At 46.9% G+C, this 24,511-nt stretch overlaps 1 protein-coding gene across 1 annotated transcript in view; it reads right to left on the reverse strand.

Moving 5' to 3' along the window:
* Nucleotides 1–24,511, reverse strand: part of LOC309545909 (bromodomain and WD repeat-containing protein 1-like) — a 348,182-nt gene that overhangs the window by 63,310 nt on the left and 260,361 nt on the right. Inside the window, exons 28-32 of the mRNA XM_082245330.1 lie at nucleotides 19,754–19,865; nucleotides 19,595–19,656; nucleotides 16,795–16,950; nucleotides 16,568–16,688; nucleotides 2,455–2,580 (exon numbers count right to left, since the gene is read on the reverse strand). Of these exons, the coding sequence (XP_082101456.1) occupies nucleotides 2,455–2,580; nucleotides 16,568–16,688; nucleotides 16,795–16,950; nucleotides 19,595–19,656; nucleotides 19,754–19,865 (577 nt within the window). The remainder of the gene's footprint in view (nucleotides 1–2,454; nucleotides 2,581–16,567; nucleotides 16,689–16,794; nucleotides 16,951–19,594; nucleotides 19,657–19,753; nucleotides 19,866–24,511) is intronic.

Raw genomic sequence — 24,511 nt, forward strand, 5'->3', positions numbered from 1 at the left:
TTTAAGTCAGGGCTCTGGCTGGGCCATTCAAGAACAGTCACGGAGTTGTTGTGAAGCCACTCCGTTATTTTAGCTGTGTGCTTAGGGTCATTGTCTTGTTGGAAGGTAAACCTTCGGCCCAGTCTGGGGTCCAGAGCACTCTGGAGAAGGTTTTTGTCCAGGATATCCCTGTACTTGGCCGCATTCATCTTTCCCTCGATTGCAACCAGTCGTCCTGTCCCTGCAGCTGAAAAACACCCCCACAGCATGATGCTGCCACCACCATGCTTCACTGTTGGGACTGTATTGGACAGGTGATGAGCAGTGCCTGGTTTTCTCCACACACACCGCTTAGAATTAAGGCCAAAAAGTTCTATTTTGGTCTCATCAGACCAGAGAATCTTATTTCTCACCATCTTGGAGTCCTTCAGGTGTTTTTTAGCAAACTCCATGCGGGCTTTCATGTGTCTTACACTGAGGAGAGGCTTCCGTCGGGCCACTCTGCCATAAAGCCCCGACTGGTGGAGGGCTGCAGTAATGGTTGACTTTCTACAACTTTCTCCCATCTCCTGACTGCATCTCTGGAGCTCAGCCAGTGATCTTTGGGTTCTTCTTTACCTCTCTCACCAAGGCTCTTCTCCCCCGATAGCTCAGTTTGGCCGGACGGCCAGCTCTAGGAAGGGTTCTGGTCGTCCCAAACATCTTCCATTTGAGGATTATGGAGGCCACTGTGCTCTTAGGAACCTTAAGTGCAGCAGAAATCTTTTTGTAACCTTGGCCAGGATCTGTGCCTTGCCACAATTCTGTCTCTAAGCTCTTCAGGCAGTTCCTTTGACCACATGATTCTCATTTGCTCTGACATGCATTGTGATCCGGAAGGTCTTATATAGAAAGGTGTGTGGCTTTCCTAATCAAGTCCAATCAGTATAATCAAACACAGCTGGACTCAAATGAAGGTGTAGAACCATCTCAAGGATGATCAGAAGAAATGGAAAGCACCTGAGTTAAATATATGAGTGTCACAGCAAAGGGTCTGAATACTTAGGACCATGTGATATTTCAGTTTTTCTTTTTAAATAAATCTGCAACAATGTCAACAATTCTGTGTTTTTCTGTCAGTATGGGGTGCTATGTGTACATTCATGAGGAAGAAGAATGAACCTAAATGATTTTAGCAAATGGCTGCAATATAACAAAGAGTGAAAAATTTAAGGGGGTCTGAATACTTTCCGTACCCACTGTAAGTGCTGGTAAATACGTGTGCAAGGTGGAAGTGCTGGTACTTACAAATTTCCCAAAAAAAACTAAACACTGATCTTGGCTAGAAAAAAAGACGCATAGTCCCAAATTAATAATCGCAAACACGCCTTGATACAATAAGGCAATAATGGTAGGTGTTCACTTATTCATATAAGGATCACGACATGGTATATCCACTATAAACAGGCTCTCTGTTATTTTCATAAAACAAGCACCTGAACCTGCTATATTAACCTCCAGCGATGCTTTGATTTTCAACCCTTTGAGAGAACTATTGCAAGCCAAGTTAGGGCTCTACCTCCTACAGTGAACATGCTTACAGAAGGAGAATACACAGGGATGACTTCATCAGTGTGCTGCTTTTCTTTTACAGTCATAGGCGGAGTAGAGTCTTTGAACAGGCTATATCTTTTAGGTTTTTTTTTTTCAGTGGTCCAGAGCCTGGCTGGGGTGTCACTATCACAAGACTGGCTGAATAAAAATGCACATCCTGAGACAGATAAACCGTTTTCTACTGTATATTTATCTGCTTGGCTGGAGTTTTGCTTTATGTAGCACAGGAAAGAGCTTTACACAAAATATGCACGACATGACTAAAAAATAAGTGTTTACAGCCACTCAGGAGCACCTACAGTTCATTAATATTCCAAATAGTGCTGCAAAAACAAAAAAAAGACAGCAGATATGTGTAAAGTATAAGGATGTCAGACTAAAATACTAATCAACAAACACCCAAAAATCCAGAGCTATTCAGTCTATTCCCCATAGGTCTACTATACAAAACAAAAACACACTTAAACTATAACTAAAGGCAAAACTTTTTTTTTAGCTTTGGATAGAGTGGTAAGGCGTTCGAACCACTATTTTTTTGCTGCCTGTGTCCCGGTAAGTGAGAGGCACTTTTATTCTCCTGATCAACGATGTCATAGGAAATTAAAGTAAGGGGTAAATCCAAAATTTTGAGCCGCTTACAGAACAGAAATAGGAGAAATCTTCCAATGGCAGTACTTGTCTGTGTGCCAACTAAGTTAGGATTTCCCTCGGATGGAAAGATATCAGGTCATTGGCTTTTGAGTTCATAGGGAAGAAACTGAAAGGAAATATCCTGAGGTACAGATGGCAAAAACAAACGAAAAAAAACGCACACGGTTTTAGGCTTTAGATATACGTTTAAAACTCTAAAAGCAAAAAACCCATACGATAGGCAATCCTTACATGATGAATTTTAGTAGTAGGTCTGTGATTTTCTTGGCCAATTTAACAATGTTGCTGTCAGGTTCATTGAAGGTTCTGGCATTGTGTTCAATATATCTTACTTCCCAGATTAGTGCAGACAACCTCCTAAAAAGACAAACATTAGAAAGGATCATCTTAAAGTTTCTCATGACTACAGCAGTGAGATCTCATCATACAATACCTCAGGATTTACATTAGGAGGGGGGTCTAAGACAAGACAGATTATGCATTTTTCTTTCCTTACACCACAGATGTTATCTCCCGCAGGGCTCTTGTATTCTACCGGCGGTAAACGCGGGAAGCTATAGCCAGTGGTACTAAATGTTCCAGAAAAACCAGACAGGCTGGTTGTACACAGGTCTTGTGCACAACCAAGATTCCCAAACATGGATTGATATTCAGCTGGTGCCTTTTGAACTGGCCGAAATTCAAGCAATGCATTACTCTGACTTACTTCATTATACAACAATGAGCTAACAATGACAAATTTGATAATTTCAAGCAATGATATGCTCAAAGAATGATCATTTGAAACAATTGGCTGGATTTAAAGAAGAACTAAAAAGGGAGCTGTAGAAGTAGGAAGAGATAGCCCTGCCTCTGCACATCTCACCCAGCCCGAGTGGTGAGCAGATAAAAAAAAGCTCAGCTCGATTCATCCAAGCCATGCTGCCAACATCATGTTTTGCTCCATCGATTCTCCCTCACTGGCGCCGGCATTTTCTTGTGTGCCAGGTTTCATCCATCTTCATTGGCAGTCTTCATAGCGAGAGATTTAAAGCCCATCTCCAGTCATAACATTTGTTGGTCTGAGTGGGGAAAACTGGATTTTATCTTACCGTAAAATCCTTTTCTTCAGGGAGTGCCCTAAAAAAATTGTAAAAAATGTCGCTGACACTCCTCTATACCTCAGGGGTTGGATGCTGAAAGCTAGTTGATTATCTTCATGATATGATAGACAGTATAATAAATTTATTGTTATAACAAATGCACTAATAGCAATTATATACAATAAATGATTTGCTCTGTCTAAATGGTGTTTGTTGTACGCTGTAAGAGGGTTAGTTTAGGTATTTGATGATTTATATCTGCGTTTTCACTGTCAGAGTAATAATTTCCTGTAACGTGACAATTTTTTTTTCTCCCTGTTTGATTTAGGCTTTTACCAATTGTTATGCATATTTTTTTTCTAAATGCAAATATGTATGCTGCAATAGACATTTTTCTTTTTTCTCGGTTATTGAAAATGGTTTAAATAAAATGACCTGATTAAAAATCCCTTACTTGGAGTACATCCCAATAAGGTTTTTATGCAACCACATTCAGGTGACAGGACACTAGAAAACAAAAAAACATGACAAGACACAAAAAGCTCCTACCCTTGTATTAAGCTCACAATTTTCCCATAGCTACTTTTCTGGACAACCACCTCTCCTACCTCCTAGGTGACAAGTTGGAGAGGAGAGGGCTGCTGGAGGTGCTGGAACTCTGTTCCGGGTGCATTCCGGCTGAAAAAACTGGATTTTTGACTTACCACAAAATCTTTTGCTCTAAAGTTCATTGACAGACGGTGCTCCATATTTTTTTTTTTTTTTTTTTTTTTACCATTGGGTTATGCTGCCCCCTACAGGAGTAGGACACTAGGCAGGAAAAGTCTTTGCTACACCTTTGGGGCAGTCCCTGCAGGCATACACCCACTTACTCTGCTATAGGATTCAGTTTTGTTGCAAGCAGTGTTAGAGGAAAAACCCATCCCTCTCATAATTAGAGGGGCAGGTGCTATGTCTGTCAATGAACGTCAGAAAAACGGAATTTTTGTAAAATCTTACCTGTAAAATTCCTTTCTCTGAGTCCTCCGACAGTCGCCGCCCACTTCATATTCATCACCAATGGGGTTATGTCCTCTATTCCGTAGGAGTAGCTAGGCAATAGAATATGCCAGTACAAAGACTTTTAACATATCCCACCCCCAGGGGGTGGTCCCCTCAGTACATAACCCTCCACTTCCTGTATCCAACTCAGTTTCAGTGGAATAGCAGTAGAGAGTACATCAAAACCCCAAAAGAGGGGCGGGGGCGGCGACTGTCGGAGGACTCAGAGAAAGGAATTTTACAGGTAAGATTTTACAAAAATTCAGTTTTCTCTTACGTCCTCCGACAGTCGCCGCCCACTTCATATTCATCACCAATGGGGATGTCCCAAAGCAGTGTAAACATGAGGGGTGGGAAGAACGCAGCCGCGCCCAAGGCAACGCCGTCTCCCCATCAGAGAAAGGAACCTTACCAAAGGAAGGAAACCAGTTGGGCATAAGAACAAAACACTCGCTCAACAGGAGCAAGAAAACCCAGGGAAAAAACAAATATCCCAAAAAGCCAAAGAACCCGTAACAAGGGCTCTAGGGAACTGCCGCACTAAGAACCTTGCGGCCAAAGGAAGCATCAGCCGATGCCTGAACATCTACTCTGTAGAATATCTTGAAAGTGTGTACGGTCGACCAAGTCGCCGCCTTACACACCCGGGCCACAGAGGCCCCATGACGACAGGCCCAAGACGCACTCAGAGATCTGGCAGAGTGCGCCTTCACAGGTACAGGGGGAACTTTCCCCTTCAAAGCATAGGCCTGATCAATGGTCTGTCTGATCCATTTGGCGATTGTAGAAGCCGACGCCGCCATGCCCTTCCGAGGACCTTCCGGAAGGACAAACAAGGCATCCGACTTGCGAAAAGACTCAGTCGATTTGAGATAGACTCTAATCGCCCGGACAACATCCAAGGAGTGAAGCAACACCTCCGTCGGATGTTTCGGCTTCGCGCAAAGCGAAGGTAGGACAATGTCCTCATTGAGATGAAAGTCCGAAACCATTTTTGGAAGAAAAAAAGGGTTAGGTCGCAAGACCACCTTGTCCAAATGCACAACCAGATACGGAGACTTGCAGGACAAGGCTGCCAGCCCCGACACTCGAGCCGAGGTGATAGCCACCAAAAAGGCGACCTTCTTGGATAACAAAGACAGCGAGATCTCCCTGATCCTTTCAAAAGGAGCACGCTGCAATACTGATAGAACTAGATTCAAGTCCCAAGGGGGAAGAGGGTCCCTCCTAGGAGGGATCAGATGACGTACCCCCTGCACAAAAGTGCTAACCAAAGAATCAGATGCCACAGGCCGTTGAAAAAGAACGGCCAAAGCAGACACCTGACCCTTTATCGTGGCCAGCGCCAGACGCTGGTCAACACCCTAGACACCGAATAAGTGTCAGGAGAGAAACCCCTGGATTCGCACCAGGCAAAATACGCCTTCCAAGTACGGTAATAAACCTTCCCCGAGGAAGACTTCCTCGCATTTATTAAGGCGTGAATGACCTCAGGGGAAAGACCCCTGTTCTTCAGGACCTCGGTTTCAACAGCCAGGCCGTCAAAGCCAGCGACTGTAAAGCAGGATGGAAGATCGGTCCTTGCGACAGAAGATCTTCTCGAAGAGGCAGACGCCACGGGGCGTCGATTGCCAGATTTACGAGGTCTGCGTACCAGGACCGGCGAGGCCAGTCCGGTGCCACAAGAATCACCGTGGTCGGTTCCGCGAAGGAACCTGGACAGCAATTGAATCGGTGGGAACGCATACATCAGTTGGTACTGATGCCACGGGGGAACCAACGCGTCCGACGCGACTGCCCGAGGATCGCGCGTCCTTGCCACAAACCGTGGTACTTTGTTGTTCAGACGAGACGCGAACAGGTCTACCTCCGGAAGACCCCACCTCGCGCACAACATCTGGAAGACAGCCGGGTGAAGGGACCATTACCCCTGGTCCAGGGTCTGGCGGCTCTTATAAACCGCCTGCCAAATTTCCACCCCCGGAATGTGAACTGCCGATATTGCCGGGACATGCGTCTCGGCCCAAGACAGAATCGAGGCCACTTCTCGAGCCGCCCGGGCACTCCTGGTGCCCCCTTGGTGATTGATGTAAGCCACCGCCGTGGCATTGTCCGTCTGCACCCGAACCGGGTAGCCGTGAAGATTGTCCGTCCAACGACGAAGACAGAGGAGTATCGCTCGCAGTTCCAGAACGTTGATCGGAAGGGAGGATTCCTCCGTCGACCAAACACCCTGGGCGGACAGAACGCCCAGAACACCACCCCAGCCCGACAGGCTGGCGTCCGTGGTGATCACCGTCCACGAAAGGGGACGAAAAGACTCGCCCCCCGATACTGAGGGGGATTGAAGCCACCACAGAAGATCCCTTCTGGTCTGAGAACTCAATGACATCTGGAGATCCAGAGACTGCGGACGCCCGTCCCACTTGGACAATATCTCCGCTTGGAGATCCCGTGTGTGAAACTGGGCGAAGGGAATCGCCTCGAAAGCCGAGACCATCAATCCCAGACACCGCATGCACGTCCGAATGGACGAAGATGGAACGTCCCTGAGGGACCTGACTGCCTCCTGAAGAGCTGCGAGTTTTTCTTCCGGCAGGAAGACCTTCGCCTGGACAGAGTCCAGAATCATACCCAGGTAAGGAATCCGAACCGATGGACACAATGTCGACTTTTGGAAAATTGATCGTCCAACCAAACTCCTGCAGAGTCTGCAACGTGACGGACAGATCCTTCTCCAGACTCTGGCTGGTCGCAGACCGAACCAGAATATCGTCCAGATACCCCAGAACCAAAATGCCCTGGGCCCTCAACAAAGCCAGAACCGGTGTCAGCACTTTGGTGAACACCCTCGGAGCCAAGGCGAGACCAAAAGGCAACGCCACAAATTGGTAATGATCTTCCGCTATGGCGAATCGAAGGTACCTCCGGTGACCCTCGAAAATCGGGATGTGAAGATACGCATCCTTCAAGTCGATGGAAGCCATGAACTCCCCCGGAACCAGGGCAGCCACCACCGACCGCAGGGATTCCATGCGGAACTTGCGCACCCGCACAAAGCGGTTCAGCGCCTTCAAGTCCAGAATCGGACGCACCTTGCCCTCCTTCCTGGGCACGGCGAGCAGATTGGAATAGAACCCTCGAAATCTGTCCCAATGAGGCACCGGGACCACCACTCCCTGAGCCCTCAGGTCCTGCACCGCTAGATGCAGGTCCCGCAAACGCTCCAGGGATAACAGAAGACTTGAGGGAAAAAAATCTGCTCTCCGGCCGAGAGAGAAACTCGATCTAGTAGCCAGATCGAACGATTTCCTGTGAAGTGGGTGAGGGCGCCCCTTCAGGCCGCACTGTTGTGGGCCGCAGAACCGGATTGGCCGGACTTTTGCTTACCTGCCCACGGCTTCTTGCGGGAGCCTTGACCCTTGGACGGCTTGCCCCAAAGTGTGACCGAAAGGCACGAAAGGACCCCTGAGGGGGCCGAAAGAAAGCATTCTTTTTTCCCGGAGCCGTCTTAGTCTTGTGGGATTGAGGTAAGAGCGTGCTCTTACCCCCCGTGACCCCTTTAATTAGGGCATCCAGGGATTCGCCAAAAAGGCGAGAACCATCAAAAGGCAGATTGGCCAAGGTCTTACGTGAAGATTGATCCACAGACCAACACTTCAACCAAACCAGGCGGCGAGATAACACCGCCACACTGTGTACACGTGCAGCCAACGGAACCATATCCAGGTCAGCATCACACAAATACATGACACCCTGGTGGATTTGATCCACCATATCCAAAGTCGCCTGGGGGGCAGAATCAGCCACCAGGACACGCCTAAGCACCTGCGTCCAGCTCGCGACCGCCTGGGCCGCCATAAGTGAAGCAAATAAAGCTTTCAACATAGAACCCATAATAGAATAGGTACGACGGGCAAGGGACTCCATCCTCTTGTCCGTGGCATCCCGGAACACCGGGGTGTCTTCAGCAGGAATCGCAGTGGACTTGTTCAAAACCGCTAACGCATGGTCCACCGGAGGTGGGACACACCAACGCCCATCAGTAGCGGGGGCGTAAAAGGATAGCGCAGCTTAAACCTACTTGGTACAGCAAAAGGTTTGCGTATATTACGCCATTGTTCTTTCACAGCGCGCCGAAAAACATCAGTGCATGGAAACATCTGCGATGATTTGCGCCTTTTCTGCGTCCCATAAGCCGCCAAGGCAGCTGGAGGACATGTTTCCTCCTCCAAACGCAGAGTTTGCTTGATAGAAGCAACCAATTCATCCATGAGTGCAAGCTCTTCAGACGAGCCAGGGGGAGAATTATCAACCCCCTCTACCTCAGCCTCCATTTCTGACCCTATAAGGTCCAGGGAGGAACGAGACCCCGATAAGGAGACCCCTGCCACAGCAGCCCCAGTACCATCACCCTCTGAATCAGAGGAAATTGAAACTCTGGGCCTTTTAGAGGATTGAGCAGCCACCAGCATTTGCACCTGAGTCGCAAGGCTAGCCACAATCGCAGCCAAATCCCCCCCGGGGGGGGAACCGCAGTCCCCTGGCTTCCCACTAAATTGGCAGGAAACTAGCATTCCTGAGAATCCATGCCCCTGTAGTAGCAAAAATAAATGGGTGACCGCCCCTTTAAGAGAGCGCTGCGATCGTAGCCCACTCACACTAAGCACCCCACACAAGGGACCCCCACAGGGACAAGTATACCAAGGCAGGATACAGGGAATAGAGAGAAATGAACCTGGAGAGATCGGTGCTGCTGCTGCTGCCTGAGGTGCTCCTGAAGGAAAGGAAGTGCTGGCATACAGGGCGCTCTATTAAAGCCTATGGAGGCTACAAGAAAATGGCCGCCATGCATGTAAAACATGCGGCCGGAGCGATCGCAGCCAAAATGGCGCCGTTTTGGCGCCGAAACCGCCGCTCCCACACCCCATGAGGGTGAAGTAAAACACACCATCTGCCCAAAAAAGGAACATGGTAAACCGCCACAGCGGCGCTGTAATGTGCCCCAAGCATGAGAAACTCAAGCCCCACAGCACACAGCCGTTCACACAGACAGAAAACTGACACAGAGTGCAGCCAGCCCCCCCTCCTGCAGCCCACAGCATGCAATGTGAGAGATAGGGAAAACGTAATAGTGTGAACACAGGCAAGGTACACAGTCCCAGACTGACACCCCCCAGACAGACAGGTCCCCACATAAATGCACTTACCTCTTACATGGCGTGGGGGACCCGCACAGGCGAACAAACCGCTGCACATGAGGCAGGGAGAGTCGCATCCAGGACGCATCAGAAGGTGGGTTGAGAAACCGCACAGCGTCCGGTGAGGTAGCCACCTCACCTAGCATCCCTGCACGGAACAGGGATGGGTCGTTCAGATAACTCAGGAGCGATACCTGACTGAACGCTCGATGGCGGGCTGAGAAAACCACTGACCCACAGCCTGCTATCAGGGGGGTCAGCCCGAGACGCAGCCCGCATGATCCTCTTCTTCCGAAGAACTAACTAACGCTGGTAAAATAACAGCTAACAAGAAAGAGAGAAAAAACTCAAATAAAATCCAAAGAAAGGAAAGAGAGCTGAGACAAGGTGCCCCAGCACAGAAACTTCCAGCTACTCCTGACAGCTAGACAAATGAAACTGAGTTGGATACAGGAAGTGGAGGGTTATGTACTGAGGGGACCACCCCCTGGGGGTGGGATATGTTAAAAGTCTTTGTACTAACATATTCTATTGCCTAGCTACTCCTACGGAATAGAGGACATAACCCCATTGGTGATGAATATGAAGTGGGCGGCGACTGTCGGAGGACGTAAGAGAAAAAGGATTTTACGGCAAGTCAAAAATCCAGTTTTCTCTATCGTTCATTGACAGACGCAGCTTCATATTCTTCTTGACCACTGGGACATCCCAAATAGGTATTTACATGAGGGAGTGGGAAAACAACGCAGAGAAAGAACGTTATTCCCCAAAGGCTAAACTTCGCCAACCAGGTAACATGGAGCTCAACCAGGAACAACTGGAGCTCATCTAGAAACAACATACACCCCTCAGAGAAAAAAATGCTCTTTTAAACAGCAGCGTGCAAAACCTTGTGGCCAAAAGATGCATCAGAGGATGCCAACACATCTACTTTGTAGAATTTAGTGAACGTGTGCACAGACGACTAATTTGCCACCATGCAAACTTGCATCACTGACGCCTGATGGCAAAAGGCCCAAGAGGCACTCAGCGCCCTAGCAGAATACGCCTTCACAGGAAAAGGTGGAACCTGACTCGTAAGTGAATATGCCTGTACCACCGTCTGCTGCGACCATATCCAGATCGATCAGGCAGACGCAGCCAATCCCTTCCGAGGTCGTTCTGTGAGGACAAAGACTGATTTCCTGAAAGACTCAGTAACCACCAGGCAAACCCTAATTACTCGAATCACAGCCAAAGAATGCAAGGCAATTTCCTTGGGATGCTTGGGCTTAGGACAGAGTGAAGTCAACACAATTTCTTCATTCAATGGAAATTAGAAACCACCTTAGGAAGAAACGACTGATTAGGTTGAAGTAAACTCTGTGGACCACCAGAGAAGGAGAACGGCTGGACAGCGTCGCCAATTCAGACACTCTGCAGGCAGAGGTAATAGCAACCAAAAAATGCTACCTTCTGTGACAGTGTAAGAAGAGGAATCCCCCTAAGTTTTCAAAGGGAGGTTTTTGGAGAACAGACAGTACCAAGTTAGATCCCACTGAGGTAACGGGGACCGTATCAGAGGAGCCACATATTGAACTCCCTGGATATAAGTGCGAATCAAAGAATGCGTAGCTAAAGGGCGATAAAAAAACACGGCCAAAACAGACACCCAGCCTTTAATAGTACCCAAGGCAAACCGCAGCTAAACCCCTCTTTGGAGGAAAGCCAATATCCTAGCCACTGAAAAGGAGTGTGGATGCACCTTAATTTATTCACACCATGAGAGGTACGATTTCCAGGTACGATGCCAAATGTACTTGGAGGTAATTTTCTAGCCTTCCACAGTGTAGGAATCGGAAAGACCCCTATCCTTCAATACCTGGCTTTCAACAGCCACACCAATAAAGCCAGCAACTGTAAAGCAGGATGGAATATCGGCCCTTGAGACAACAGTTCTTCCCTGGGAGGAATTCTTCAAGGAGTATCGGGGACCAACCTTACCAGATCTGCGTACCAAGACCAGCGAGGCCCGTCTGGGGCCACCAGAATTACCAGAATCCTTTCCACCTCTATTCTGCACAGAAGCCTCAGCAGAAGTTTCAGTGGAGGAACCGCATAGATCAGCTGATACTGACCCCAAGGAGCCACTAGTGCGTCTGTGGCGTCGGCCAGGGGATCCCAAGACCTGGCTACAAACCTCTGTACCTTCTTGTTGAGCCGAGAAACTAACAGGTCTACATAGGCTGTCCCCCACGAGACACGCAACAGGTGAAACACCTTTGGGTGCAGGGACCATTCCCCCTGATCCAACACCTAATGACTTAAGCAATCCGCCTGCCAGTTCTCTACTCTGGGTATATGCACCGCGAAGAGGGCTGGAACAAAATTTTCTGCCCATATTAAAATCTTGGCCACCTCTCAGGCCGCCAGGACACTCTTGGTACCCTCTTGATGATTGCCGTAAACCACGGCCGTGGCATTGTCTGATTGAATCCGAACTGGACAACCCTGCAGACAATTTGCCCAGTGACTCAAGCAAAGCTTTATGGCTCTGAGTTCCAGAATATTGATCGGAAGTCTGGACTCTTTTAGAGTCCAGGTCCCCTGGATACACCGCTTTCCAACTACTTGCCCTGACGCAGGGCCAAGGAACAGAGCCACACAGAAGTGCACTTCTTGCGTTTTGACTCAACCGAATCACATTGTGCAAAGATTTTGAATCCTTGTTCCACTTGACAAGAATAACCCTTTGCAGAGGTCTGGTGAGGAATTGAGCAAACGGAACTGCCCCCAAGGTAGACACCATTAGGCCTAGAGCTCGCATGCAAGTCCGCAATGAGGACAGAGTGCTAGATAACAGCAACCGAATCGCCCATTGCAATTTGTGCAGCTATTCCGGGGGAACACCCACACAGAGGCCAGAGTCAGTCCCAGATGAACCTTTTTGGAGGCTGGAACCAGAGCTGATTTTCTGAAATTGATAGTCGCACCAAACTCTTGCAGAGTCTGTACAGTGATTGACAGATCGTCCACCAGAACTGAGTGGGAGTCTGCTCTCAAGAGGAGATCGTCCAGGTACCCCAATCCCCCGCTGTCACAGTAATGCCAATACCGGAGCCAACATGTTGGTGAAGACCCTGGGGTCGGAGGCGAGACCAAAGGGTAACGCCACAAATTGATAACGTTCCTCTCCCACAGCGAAGCAAAGAAAAACGCTGGTGTCCAGTGCAAATAGGGATGTGCAGTTATGTGTCCTCAATATCGATAGAGGCCAAAAAGTCCCCTCGGTGTAGAAACGTCACTACCGTGCGAATGGACTCCATTCCAAACCTCTGTACCCGCACAAAGCAATTCAGAGCCTTCTGACGGACTTTCCCTTCTTTCCTGGAAACAGAATATAGGTTTGAATAAAACTCTCGAAAGCGTTCCCTAGAGGGAACCGGCACAATCACCCTTTGCGACAGCAGATCTTGTATCGCCTCTCATAGATCCCTTAACCGATCTGAAGATGGGCGTAGATTGGACGGGAAGAATCTGTCCGACGGTCGGGACCTGAATTCGATCTTGTAACCCGATCGGAGCAGTTTGTGGGACCATTTGTCTTGAATCAAGGAGGTCCCTGGTTCTGAACAGAAAACAAAGATGTCTCCCCACCCCAGATACAGGTTAGGGCGTCCCTTCATGCAGACAAAGATTTGTCTGCAGATCTGGAAAGACCTGTTCTCGGCTTACCGGACCACGTCTTCTTGGAACCCCCAAATGACCAAAATGGCTTAGGTCCTAGCCCTGCGTGCCAAAGGCACGAAGGAGCCGCCTGTGTGCTGAAAAATAAGGGCCCTATCTATTACACGTTGACTTGCCCTTAGTGTATAGAGGACGAAGAGTACTCTTCCCACCTGTGAGTCCTTTAATCATTTAATCCAACGAAGACCCATATAGGTGGTCCCCGTAAAGGGGAGATCTGATGGAGCCTTTTTAGAAACCTGGTCCACAAACCAGTTTTATAGCCACACCATGCGTGGTTACCATTATTGCGTTTAGAACTCCACTGACTTGCGGCAATTTTGTCACAGTAGGTGGGAAAAGGGAGTACCTTTGCCGCTTTTAGGGGATCTGCCCCCATGTTAACATTTTCTGCACCGATACAATCAGTGGACGCAGACCCAGTAAAGTCGCTATATGCTAAGCTCATCCTGAGAACATAAGCAGGAAAGGTCTCTGACCACAGTCCCACAAGGAAACACTGGCTAAAGTTCCACAAAAGAACACCTATTAGACCTAAGGGTCGCCCACCATAAAGGACATAGCCCCCTATAAAGGGAAAGAGGGGGGCCCCGCTGGGATACAGACGTGCACCCCCACACAACAATGCCCCCACGGCGCCCACAGTTCAAGACGTCATGCGCTGCTTTATCACCCCAGTCAGAAGCTCGGACAGCCAGCTGTAAGTAGGCTGCAAAGCCGAAGCCTAAATTTGAGACCGATCCAGTTGCGAGTCCACCATCAGCTCTGTCAGTTTGATCAGCAGCTCGGACAGCTCGGTCAGTCGGCGGGACAGCTTGGTGAGTCACTCAGACAGCCAGCTCCATCAGCCGTGAATAGGCCGCAAGCCGCGGCCTCAATTTTTGGCCTGATCCGGCCACGTAAAGCGCTCATCTCGGTCAGGCACTCGGTCGGCTTGGTCATGCACTCAGTCAGCTTGGCAAGGTACCCGGGCAGCTGCAAGTAGGCCGCAAAGTCGCAGACTAAATTTTCAGCCTGTGGATGAAGAGACATCCGCTCTCCCCCAAGCCTACAACCACTGCAGGGTGCCCAAAGAACATGCCTGCCCCAGTCACTAACCCCCAGGGGGCCGGGAACTTGCTCAAAGACCCCAGTGTGCGAATCGGACAGTCCGGTCAGCAAAAAACGCATCTACCTCCCCCTTACTGGAGCAAGTGCCAAAGGCAGCTCCTACCTAACCCTGGGAAGGGGAGGGGGGGCGTGGTGGAAGGTTGGGGCCAAAAGACCACTGTGACTGTTAGAGGAGCTGGGGGAAATGGAAGGGAACCCGGGGGTACGACCACCTCAAGGAGGGGCCTATGTCCACCCAGAGACTGCAAGAGCTATGGAGGGGGGGGGGGGGACACTATACCAATGACAATTGGGTGGGTGCCACTCTGGACAGACAACCCTCCACTCAGGGTAGGGATGAGGAGGGCCAAGGGTAACGCTGCGACTCAGGCCAAATCGGCCAAGGCCAGTGCGTCTCGGCAAGGTCCGGCCCCCGTCCATTGGGGATCTGTCGTGGCCAGGCCTAAGGAGGGGCTATAATCTGCACACGCTCGCTGGCCAGACTGGGAGACCTTAAGGATCTAAGATATCCAGTCCGAAACCAAGCCTGGCTGTTCATTGCAGTTCTCCTAGGAACATAACATTGCAGTTCTCCCAGGAACATAAATAGCTAAAGAATTAAAATTTTAACAAAGATTCCCTTTAAATAAAAAAATAAGCTAAGACCGAAGTCCCAGCCGGGAACTGGGAACTAGGAACTACTCCTAAACTAGGCAGAAACAAACTGAATCCTATAACAGAGTGAGTGGGTGTAGGCCTGCAGGAACTGCTCCACAGGCGTGGTAAAGATTTTTCCTGCCTAGTGTCCTACTCCTGTAGGGGGCAGCATAACCCAATGGTTAAGAAAAATATGGAGCTACGTCTGCCAATGAATGATAGAGAAAAAGCCCTGGTTGTACAGCAGGACAATAAGCCAAAGCACAAGTCACAAATCACCCACAAATGGTAAAAGACAAAATGCTGGAGAGTACTCAACTGGCCATTCAAATCCCATACAGCACCCATAAAGAGATCTCAAAACAGCAGTTGGGAAAACGAACCCTTCCAATCCAAGAAACCTGGAGCAGTTGGCGAAAGAAGAGAGGTCCAAAAATTTAGTAGCGGTGTAAAACTCATTGATGGAAGCTTACAGGAAGCCATTGATTTCAGTCATTTTATCCAAGGGGTATGCTATCAAATATTAAATTTAGGGAGCCAATAATTTTGCCCAGTCCATTTTTAATCGTTTTGCGTGGAATGTGTCTGATTTGGCTTTTTGTTTCTCTACTTTGTGTCATACCAATATAAACAAAAGAAATAAACACGAGAATGACTAAACATTTGTATTTGCTACAATTTTCTGGACGAGGAAGTAGTGCATTATCTGACAAAAATGCAGGGGTGCCAATAATGTTGGCCATGACTATCCTGTCTTGGTGACCAGACAAAGTGAAGGAAAATCCCCCCCCCAATAGCTACAAAAATACCAATAGATCTTTTTATGCTTTCCTTCACTTCCAAAACTGAAAGAAAAACGTTTACATTATTTTAATATCAACATTGTGACGAGACCCTTGCTCGCTTGCTTCCGCTCTCCCGACACTCCTCTGTTTCTAGTGAGTCAGCTTGCAGATCGCAACGTCTGATGGTTCGGGTCAACCAAGGCTCCGGGATCCGAACTACAGCTATGTGCCGTTCGGAATACATTAGAACAAACACCAAGCAGGCTGTATGTAAGTTCAAACAGAAAGAACATTTATTGGAAGTACACAGTACACTTTTATACAGAATTTGGAACATCCTGCCCCCAACAACCGCTTTCCCATTGGTCAATTGTACACAATAGCCGACACAGAACAATGGTTCCATAACGAGCCCCCAATACACATTACTCTGAGTGTCAATACATCCCTTAGCAGACAACAGGTGGGTTCATTAGCACACCCGACAATAGGTGAATGGAAAGCCACCTCAGACAAAAGCAACATTGTTAGACAGTCAGTCTCCTCATTGAACTTACTGGAATGACCATATTAGGAGTTGTACTTCCTGGTCAGAGACCTCATGGCAAATGGGAACAAATCTCAATATTTCTACATGGAGACCTTGCTGACAAATATGAAGCAATCCAAACCATCACCCATCTGTCCTTAAATTCCAGTGACGGTGAACACCATCACAAACATCATATAAAATAAAAATTGGCCATGTGTACATGCATCTCACCTGTAAAAACGATTGACAAGTCTCATACGTATAGTGCTGAGGTCTGTAGGGTATGCCACCACTATGCAATATTCTGGATAGACATTTAAATCCACAGGTGCAGCAAAAGATGCAGCGATATCTGTAAAAAATTAACCATTTGATCAAACAAGGCTATTAAAGGTCATATCTAAAAATAACATTCAAGGGAACTAAACATTTTGCTTTACATTCATTAAATCACTAACCTATATCAAAAATTTGATCAATGCCACAAATAATTCTTTCACACTGTGTGTGCTGGTCACTGTCCCCCCATTCTCCCTCCTGGGGGCGATAAAGCAAAGCATCCATCTCTTCAATTGTTATGGAGACGCTTGTTCCTGGCTCATCTGGTGGAACCACTAAGAAAATAAAAAAAATAATGAACTGCAATAAGCAACATATATAAAATATAAATGGACTGGCAAGTCCATAAATTCCCTGATGCATGGTTACTGTCATTGTGTAGACTAGTCGCTCTGGCAACTAAAGGTTTAGGTCATCTACTCAGTTTACATTAACCTGGGTTTTAGATTACCGTATATACTCTATAAGCCGACCCGAATATAAGCTGAGGCCCCTAATTTTACCACAAAAAAAGTGGGAAAACTTATTGACTCGAGTAAAAGCCTAGGGTGGGAAATGCAGCAGCTACCAGACCCAACTGGACCACCACGAGACACAAAACAGGGGCTGTGGGCATGGTACAGGAGATGGCACAGGCCATGGCACAGGCATGGCACAGGTCATGGCACAGGTCATGGCACAGGCCATGGCACAGGTCATGGCACAGGCATGGCACAGGTCATGGCACAGGCATGGCACAGGCATGGCACAGGTCATGGCACAGGTCATGGCACAGGCCATGGCACAGGCATGGCACAGGCCATGGCACAGGAGATGCAGTGCTGCGGGCATGGTACAGGAGAATGTCCTGTACCATGCCCGCAGCACTGCATGAGGAAATGCAGGAGCTGCGGAAGAGTCTTACTTACCTGTCGGTGAGGCGCCTTAGATTTAAATAAGCGCTGCCTGCCGCCGATGCTCGGGGAAAGCAGGTACACGTTCGGCTATTCTCGGGCATGCGGCACATGCGCAGTGACATGGCGGTGACATGTCAGCGCCGGGCGGCGCCATTTTTAAAAAGTAAGTGAGCCAGTGACTCGAGTATAAGCCGAGGGGGCTTTTTCAGCATGAAAAAAACATGCTGAAATACTCGGCTTATACTCTAGTATATAAGGTATACTTCATGCACCCAAAATGGTAATCTTAAAGTTGGACTGCATTCAGCAGTAAAAATTGCTCCTTCGTTCAAGGAGGAACAGGATAAGCACTGCCAGAGCCCTACAAAATGACCTCCAGCAAGCCACTGGAGTGAATGTCTCTTATCAAACAACCAGAAACCGACTTCAGAAGGGTGGCCTGAGGGCCCAATGTAGTCTAGTGGGCCCTGTGCTCACTGCCCAGCATCATGGAGCTCGATTGGCATTTGCCATTGAACACCAGAATTGGCAGGTCTGCAACTGGCACCCTGTGCTTTTCACAGATGAGAGCACGTTCACCCTGAGCACAAGTGACAGACGTGAAAGGGTCTGGAGAAGCCGTGGAGAACATTATGCTGCCCTGTAACATCGTTCAGCATGACCATTTTGGTGGTGGGTCAGTGACTGTCTGGGGAGGTATATCAATGGAGGGATGCGCAGACCTCTACAAGCTAGACAATGGCACCCTGACTGCCATTAGGCAACGGGATGAAATCCTTGGATCCATTATCAGACCCTACGTTGGTGCAGTGGGTCCTGGGTTCCTCCTGGTGCACCAGTTCATGGAGAATGAAGGAATTAATACAATTGAATGGCCCCCCACGCTCGCCTGACCTAAATCCAATAGAACACCTCTGGGACTTTATGTTTCGGTCCATCTGACGCCGCCAGGTTGCACCTCAGTCTGTCGGGGAGCTCAGTGATGCGCCGGTCCAGATCTGGGAAGAAATACCCCAAAACACCATCCATCTCATTAAAAGCATGGCCCAACGTTGTCAGGCATGCATACAAGCACGTGGGGGCCATACAAACTACCAAGTACCATTTTGAGTTGCTGCAATGAAAATTTCAGCAAAATGGACTAGCCTGCAGCACCATTTTTTCACTTTGATTTTTGGGGTGTCTTTGAATTCCGCCCTCTGTAGGTTGATAATTTTCATTTCCATAAACAATGTGGCATCCTTTAATTCCTAACACATTACCCAGTCCATATCAGTATAGATATCCAGCATTAGATTTTTTCCATATTGAGATCTTATGTGTTTTCAAAGTGTTCCTTTCATTTTTTTGAGCAGTGTATGTTGCAAGAAGCTGCAGCTTTAAGAGTATAGGAGTCTGGGGTAGGGATGCACTGATATATTTGCCACCAAAAATTGATGGCCGAAAATAGGGTAATCGGCAAATTGCTTCCTGTTGACCATCAATGCAAAAACGCGTCCCATAGATCCTCAATGCAAAATGTCAGGCACATTAAAGGTTACTTTTTTTTTTTTTTTAAATTTCAATTTTGGGTGACGGTCAAGTGCATTCTGAGTTTTCCGTTACGGCACCGGAATTTGAATTTCAATGCACCACTAATTTGGGGGAGAGAAACTTTCCACACCCTCATCTAGCACTACCCCTGGTTACTCTTGGTTCCCTTTTATGTCCACCTCTTTTAGGCAGGGCATATTATGATCAGAGCTGGAGATTGAACAGTTTAAGAAATTCAAAGATCTAACTAGTTAAGCCAAGAGATACCTTTGTAAGGGAGAAGAGGTCCGTCACCTTAGGACACTAACAAAAAACTGACTCATGGAGTGGAGTGGGGTAGTATTACAGTTGAGGCTTTGCCAGTGTTTAGTCACCTGAAGGTACGAGCCTATAACCAAGGATCTATAACCACTAACCATAAGATTTTTTTTTTTTTAAACATTTTATTGGAAAGTTTCATGTGACAGAAGAGTAACATTAAAAGACATACTATTTTCAGGAATGATGTCCATATCCCAAGGGCTCAGCCTCTCAATTTCTGTATTATCCCACCTATTAAGAAGAAATACATATATAACATGATTTATCATAAGGTTAATCAAATGTCTAATATAAAGATACAGGAGAAAGGGAAAAAAAAAAAACGTACTTCACAGTATAACACTGGAAAAGGCTATCTGGATATTCAGGTCGGTATGGCTCTTGACTTATCACTGTTCCAAACCACCAAGCATCATCTATTATAGAACGGAACTTGTCACCTAAACAAGGATTTAAAAAAATAAAAAAAAAAGAAGAGGTAAAAAGTTGGAAAAGTCCACCCATCGTCACACATGAATTTGAGAAACGAACTGAAGAGCTTTTTTTTTTTTTTCCATTCAACACACACACACACGTTTGCTGCAGCATTTTGAAAGCTTTTCACACAATACCAATAGCAAAATATAGGGAGCACGTCATGGACAAAGTGCAAATTTGTTTCAGAACTTCCACTGAAGAACAAGTTTCAGGACCTCATAGGATCCCTTTCTCAAGTTTCAAGTGAACATGCCACTTACATCTTAAAGGGAGTTTATAGTGGTTTGGAACATACAGCGATCAGCTATAACATTATGACCACTGACAGGTAAAGTGAATAACAATGAGTAACTCATTACATTGGCATCTGAAAGTGGGTGGGATATATTAAACAGTGAGTGAACATGTTCTGTCTGAAGTTAATATGCGCAGCTCAGCGAACATATATAGCCACGATCCGTGCCGCGGCAATGTGACTCCCGTGTACATGTGCGGGATTGACGTCATCGCAACCTGGCCTGTCAAATGGGCAATAAGGATGGGACCCAGAAGATAGACCGGGTGAAGATGGAAGCGCCGGGGGCCCGGCAGATCAATCCCACCACAGCGCTGGAGGAAACCATATGATCGGTAAGTCTGCCATAATGTACTAAAATGCTGTGCATACTAGAACATTATGGCATAACCCACTTGGGGGGCCCTAAAAAATGTTTTTTCTATAGTGGACTTTACTTCCGCTTTAATCTATTGAAAGCAGAAAAAAAATATGAAGTGTAAGGATTTGAGCAGCTTTGACGAGGAGAAAATTTCAATAGCTCGACGACTGGGTCACAGCAACTCCAAAACTGCTGCTCTTGTGATAAGTTACTAGTCTGAAGTGGTCAGGACCTACCAAACAGTGGACCAAAGAAGGAAAACCAGTGACAGGGTAATAGGTGACCAAGGCTCATTGATGCATGTGGAGAGAGAAGGCTGGCCCATGTAGCCGGATATAATAGAAGAGCTACTGTAGTTCAAACTGCTGAACAAGTTGTTCAGCTCTGCAGCTCTGAGGAAGAAACCAAGCCTCGAAACGCGTCAGCCGTCATTTCATTAACTACTACAGTGCACTTTCACCCCCTTCCTGCCCAGGCCAATTTTCAGCTTTCAGAGCTCTCACACTTTGAATGACAATTGCGCGGTCATGCTTCACTGTACCCATATGACATTTATCATTTTTTTCACACAAATAGAGCTTTCTTTTGGTGGTATTTAATCATCTGTGCGATTTTTATTTCTTACAAAAAAAAAAAAAAAAACTGAAAACAAAAAAGTTTTATTTTCTGTGAGTAAATTTTGAAAATAAAAATACATTTTTCTCCTTCACTGATGTGCGCTGATGAGGCGGCACTAATGGGCACTGATGAGGAGGTACTAATAATGCCGCACTGATGAGCACTGATAGGCGGCACTGATTAGCACTGATAGGTGGCACTGATTACCACTGATGGGCAGCACCATCAGTGCCCACACTCAGTGCCCATCAGTGCCTAGATGAGCAGGCACTGACTGGCAGCACTATGGGCACTGATGGTTGGCAGTTAAGGCATTTTATTTCACTGTTCTGTAATCAGGGCACTGGTGATCAGTGCCCTGATTACATTTCTCTGTGTCCCCTATGAGGAGCCGCTGATCGGCTCTCCTCGCCTCATACACTGACAGTGTGAGCCGAGGAGAGCCGAATAACGGCACTTCCTCATTTATATGTGACCGGCTGTGATTGGACACAGCTGATCACATGGTTAAAGAGTCATGTCATTGACTCTTTACAGAGATCGCGCCGTGTCCTAGCAACACCCCAGGGGCGCACGAGAGAGGCTGTTCTGGTGCGTCGTCATACGACAGCATCCCAGGATAATAGCTACACCGCTCCGCCGTCATTTGATGGCGGGTAGTAAATGGTTAAGGACAGTGGACATTGTAACAATTGATCCTGACATTTGATATGCTGGTTTACACAATTGTTTGTGAGTAGTCACTTTCACTTTGTATTAATAAAGCCATATTGAGGATAATGCCCTAGGTCAGCGCACCCTTTCTTTGTTTTCGGTTTGCAGTATTTTGTGGACCACCCCAGTCTTAAAGCACAGCAAGGCCTTAGCCATTGAGGATGCCAAGTATGAGTTCCGTGGTAGGAGTGGTCGGGGAGCCCTGTTTCTGAGCGCAGGAGCAAGGTGCTATGCATCGCAAATTTGTTTTGGACTTGATGGGTCAGGGCTGTTTTGGTACAAAAGAGGGACCCCATTCAATATTTAGGTGGGTGGTCATATTGCTATGGCTGATCAGTGTATTTATATAATTCGGACTGAAACAATTCAGTTTTTTAAAGAGTTTTTATTTTTCCCAGCCCAATAGTATTGGTCCTCATTGGCCACCAATAATCCAAAGCATTATTGTGAATCACGAGCTACTGACTGATGCTACAATTTTATAATTCACAATGCAATTTTCAATGTTTCTATCAACCACAAAAATGTGGTGATGGGTTCTGTTGCCTGATGCACTGGCTACCTGGTCTGCAGCAGTCACCGATTGCACTTTTTCCCTTGCTTGCCAAAGTTTCATTAAATCACAGGAAAGGCTACAATCTTGTCCATCAGAGTTGCTGTAAAAAGGGCAGATGGAAGCAATGGAAACCAGAAATAATGCATTGAGCATGCAAGGAATAAAATCACTGTGCAGGTAATCAGTCATATGGACGGGTCTTTCACCACATTCATACCGGGGGGGGGGGGGGGGGGTGCATATATAAATATATAAAAGTGTCATAAATGTCACCAAGTGCAAACATTTGCATTGCGCCAGTGGGGAGAGAGATAGCAAAAAAATATTTTTTTTTTTCTTCCATTCCGAAACCCAAAAATTGGACTTAACTTTGGAAAAATCGGACTGCTTTAAAACAAAGTAAATCTATGGGCTCAGAAAATAGTTACTAGTTACCATCATCTGCAGAGCAAGTGTGTGTGTGGGGTGGCTCTGGCGGGTGAACAAATCTTACCAAAAAGTGCAATAAAGGAGAGAAAAGAAAACCCACACAAAAAGGCCATATGTTCTTTATTTTATTAAAAATTGTGTCCTTGATTTCAGATGGTCCTTTTCCTTTCCCTGTTTTTATACTCCGAAGAAAAAAATGCAATTGCTTGCTGGCAATGCATAAGAGTACAATTCGGCTGGGGGCATCATTAACCTCGCCCACCCCGCCCACTGTATATAAATATCGGGGTGGGAGCTTTGGCGTTCTGAGCCGACGTACCCATACTTAACTCAGAACGAGTGCCCACGTGCAGCCCCGAGGCCACACAGCAGCGTGATTCTGTGAAGGCTGTGATCACAGGACACAGCCAAGAGGGATCGGCCCTCCTTATCACATGAGGGCTGTGTCCAATCACAGCCTTCGCAGTGTAAAAAAAGAAAGACTGTTCTCCCCGCTGGGGTCAGTGGGGGTGGGGGGTTGGCGAATCTGCAACCTCTGAGACAGCTTTGTGCTGTCATAGATCCCCACACATAAAACACCAAGCAGCACTGTCTGTGCCCCATGAACATCTGTACCAGTATCCCTATGAACATCTGTATCAGTACACAAAAACATCTGTTACAGTGCCCCATCACTCACATCAGTACCAGTGCACAAAACATTGTCACAGCGTCCCCAGAAATTACTTATTTGCAAACTTTTATAAATTCATTTTTTCCCCAAAAAAAATTTGAAAAAAAAAAAAAAAAGAAAAAAAAAAAAGGGAACTTTTTTCATTTGTAGTGCAAAAAATAAAAATCCCAGTGGTGATTTAAATACTACCAAAAGAAAGCTTTGTGTGAAAAAAAAATGATAAATTATTTAATTTGGGTACAGTGTTGCATGAGTAATTCTCATTCAAAGCATGACAGCACTGAAGAGGGTGAGAAGAACACAGCAATAAATATACTTCCCAAAGGCTAAACGTAGCCAACCAGGTAAAACAGGAGCTCAACCAGTAAACAACTGGAGCTCACCTTGTAAAAATTTACACCCTCCAAGAGGACTAATTCTCTCCAACAGCGGCCTGCAAAACCTTGCGGCCAAAGGTGGCATCAAAAGATGCCAACATATCTACCTTAAAAAAATTTTGTAAAAGTTTGCAAGGATGAACAGGTGGCCATCTGCAAACCTGCACTACTGACGCCAGATGACGGAAGGCCCAAGAGGCACTACAGACCCTCGTAGAATGCACAACAGGAAAACTGACCTTTAAAACAATAGGCCTGCAGCACTGTCTGCCTGATCCATTGGAAATGGTCACAGCAGACGCGACCAGCCCCTTACGGGAACCATCCATAAGGAAAACCAGGGAATTACATTTTTTTTTTTTTTTAACGACTCAGTTGCTGCCAGATATTCCGTGATTGACCGAACCACATCCAAAGAATGTAAGGCAATCTCTTTAGGATTCTTAGGCTTAGAACACAAGGAAAGCAACACAATGCTTTTATTCTAAATGGAAACCAGAAATTACCTTAGGAATGAAACTGGCAGAGATGAAGCACCACTCTATCTCCGTGAACCACCAAGTAAGGTGAACAAGACAGCTGCCAG

This window comes from Pelophylax lessonae, assembly GCF_965119305.1.
Source record: "Pelophylax lessonae genome assembly, chromosome: 2".
Lineage (NCBI taxonomy): Eukaryota > Metazoa > Chordata > Amphibia > Anura > Ranidae > Pelophylax > Pelophylax lessonae.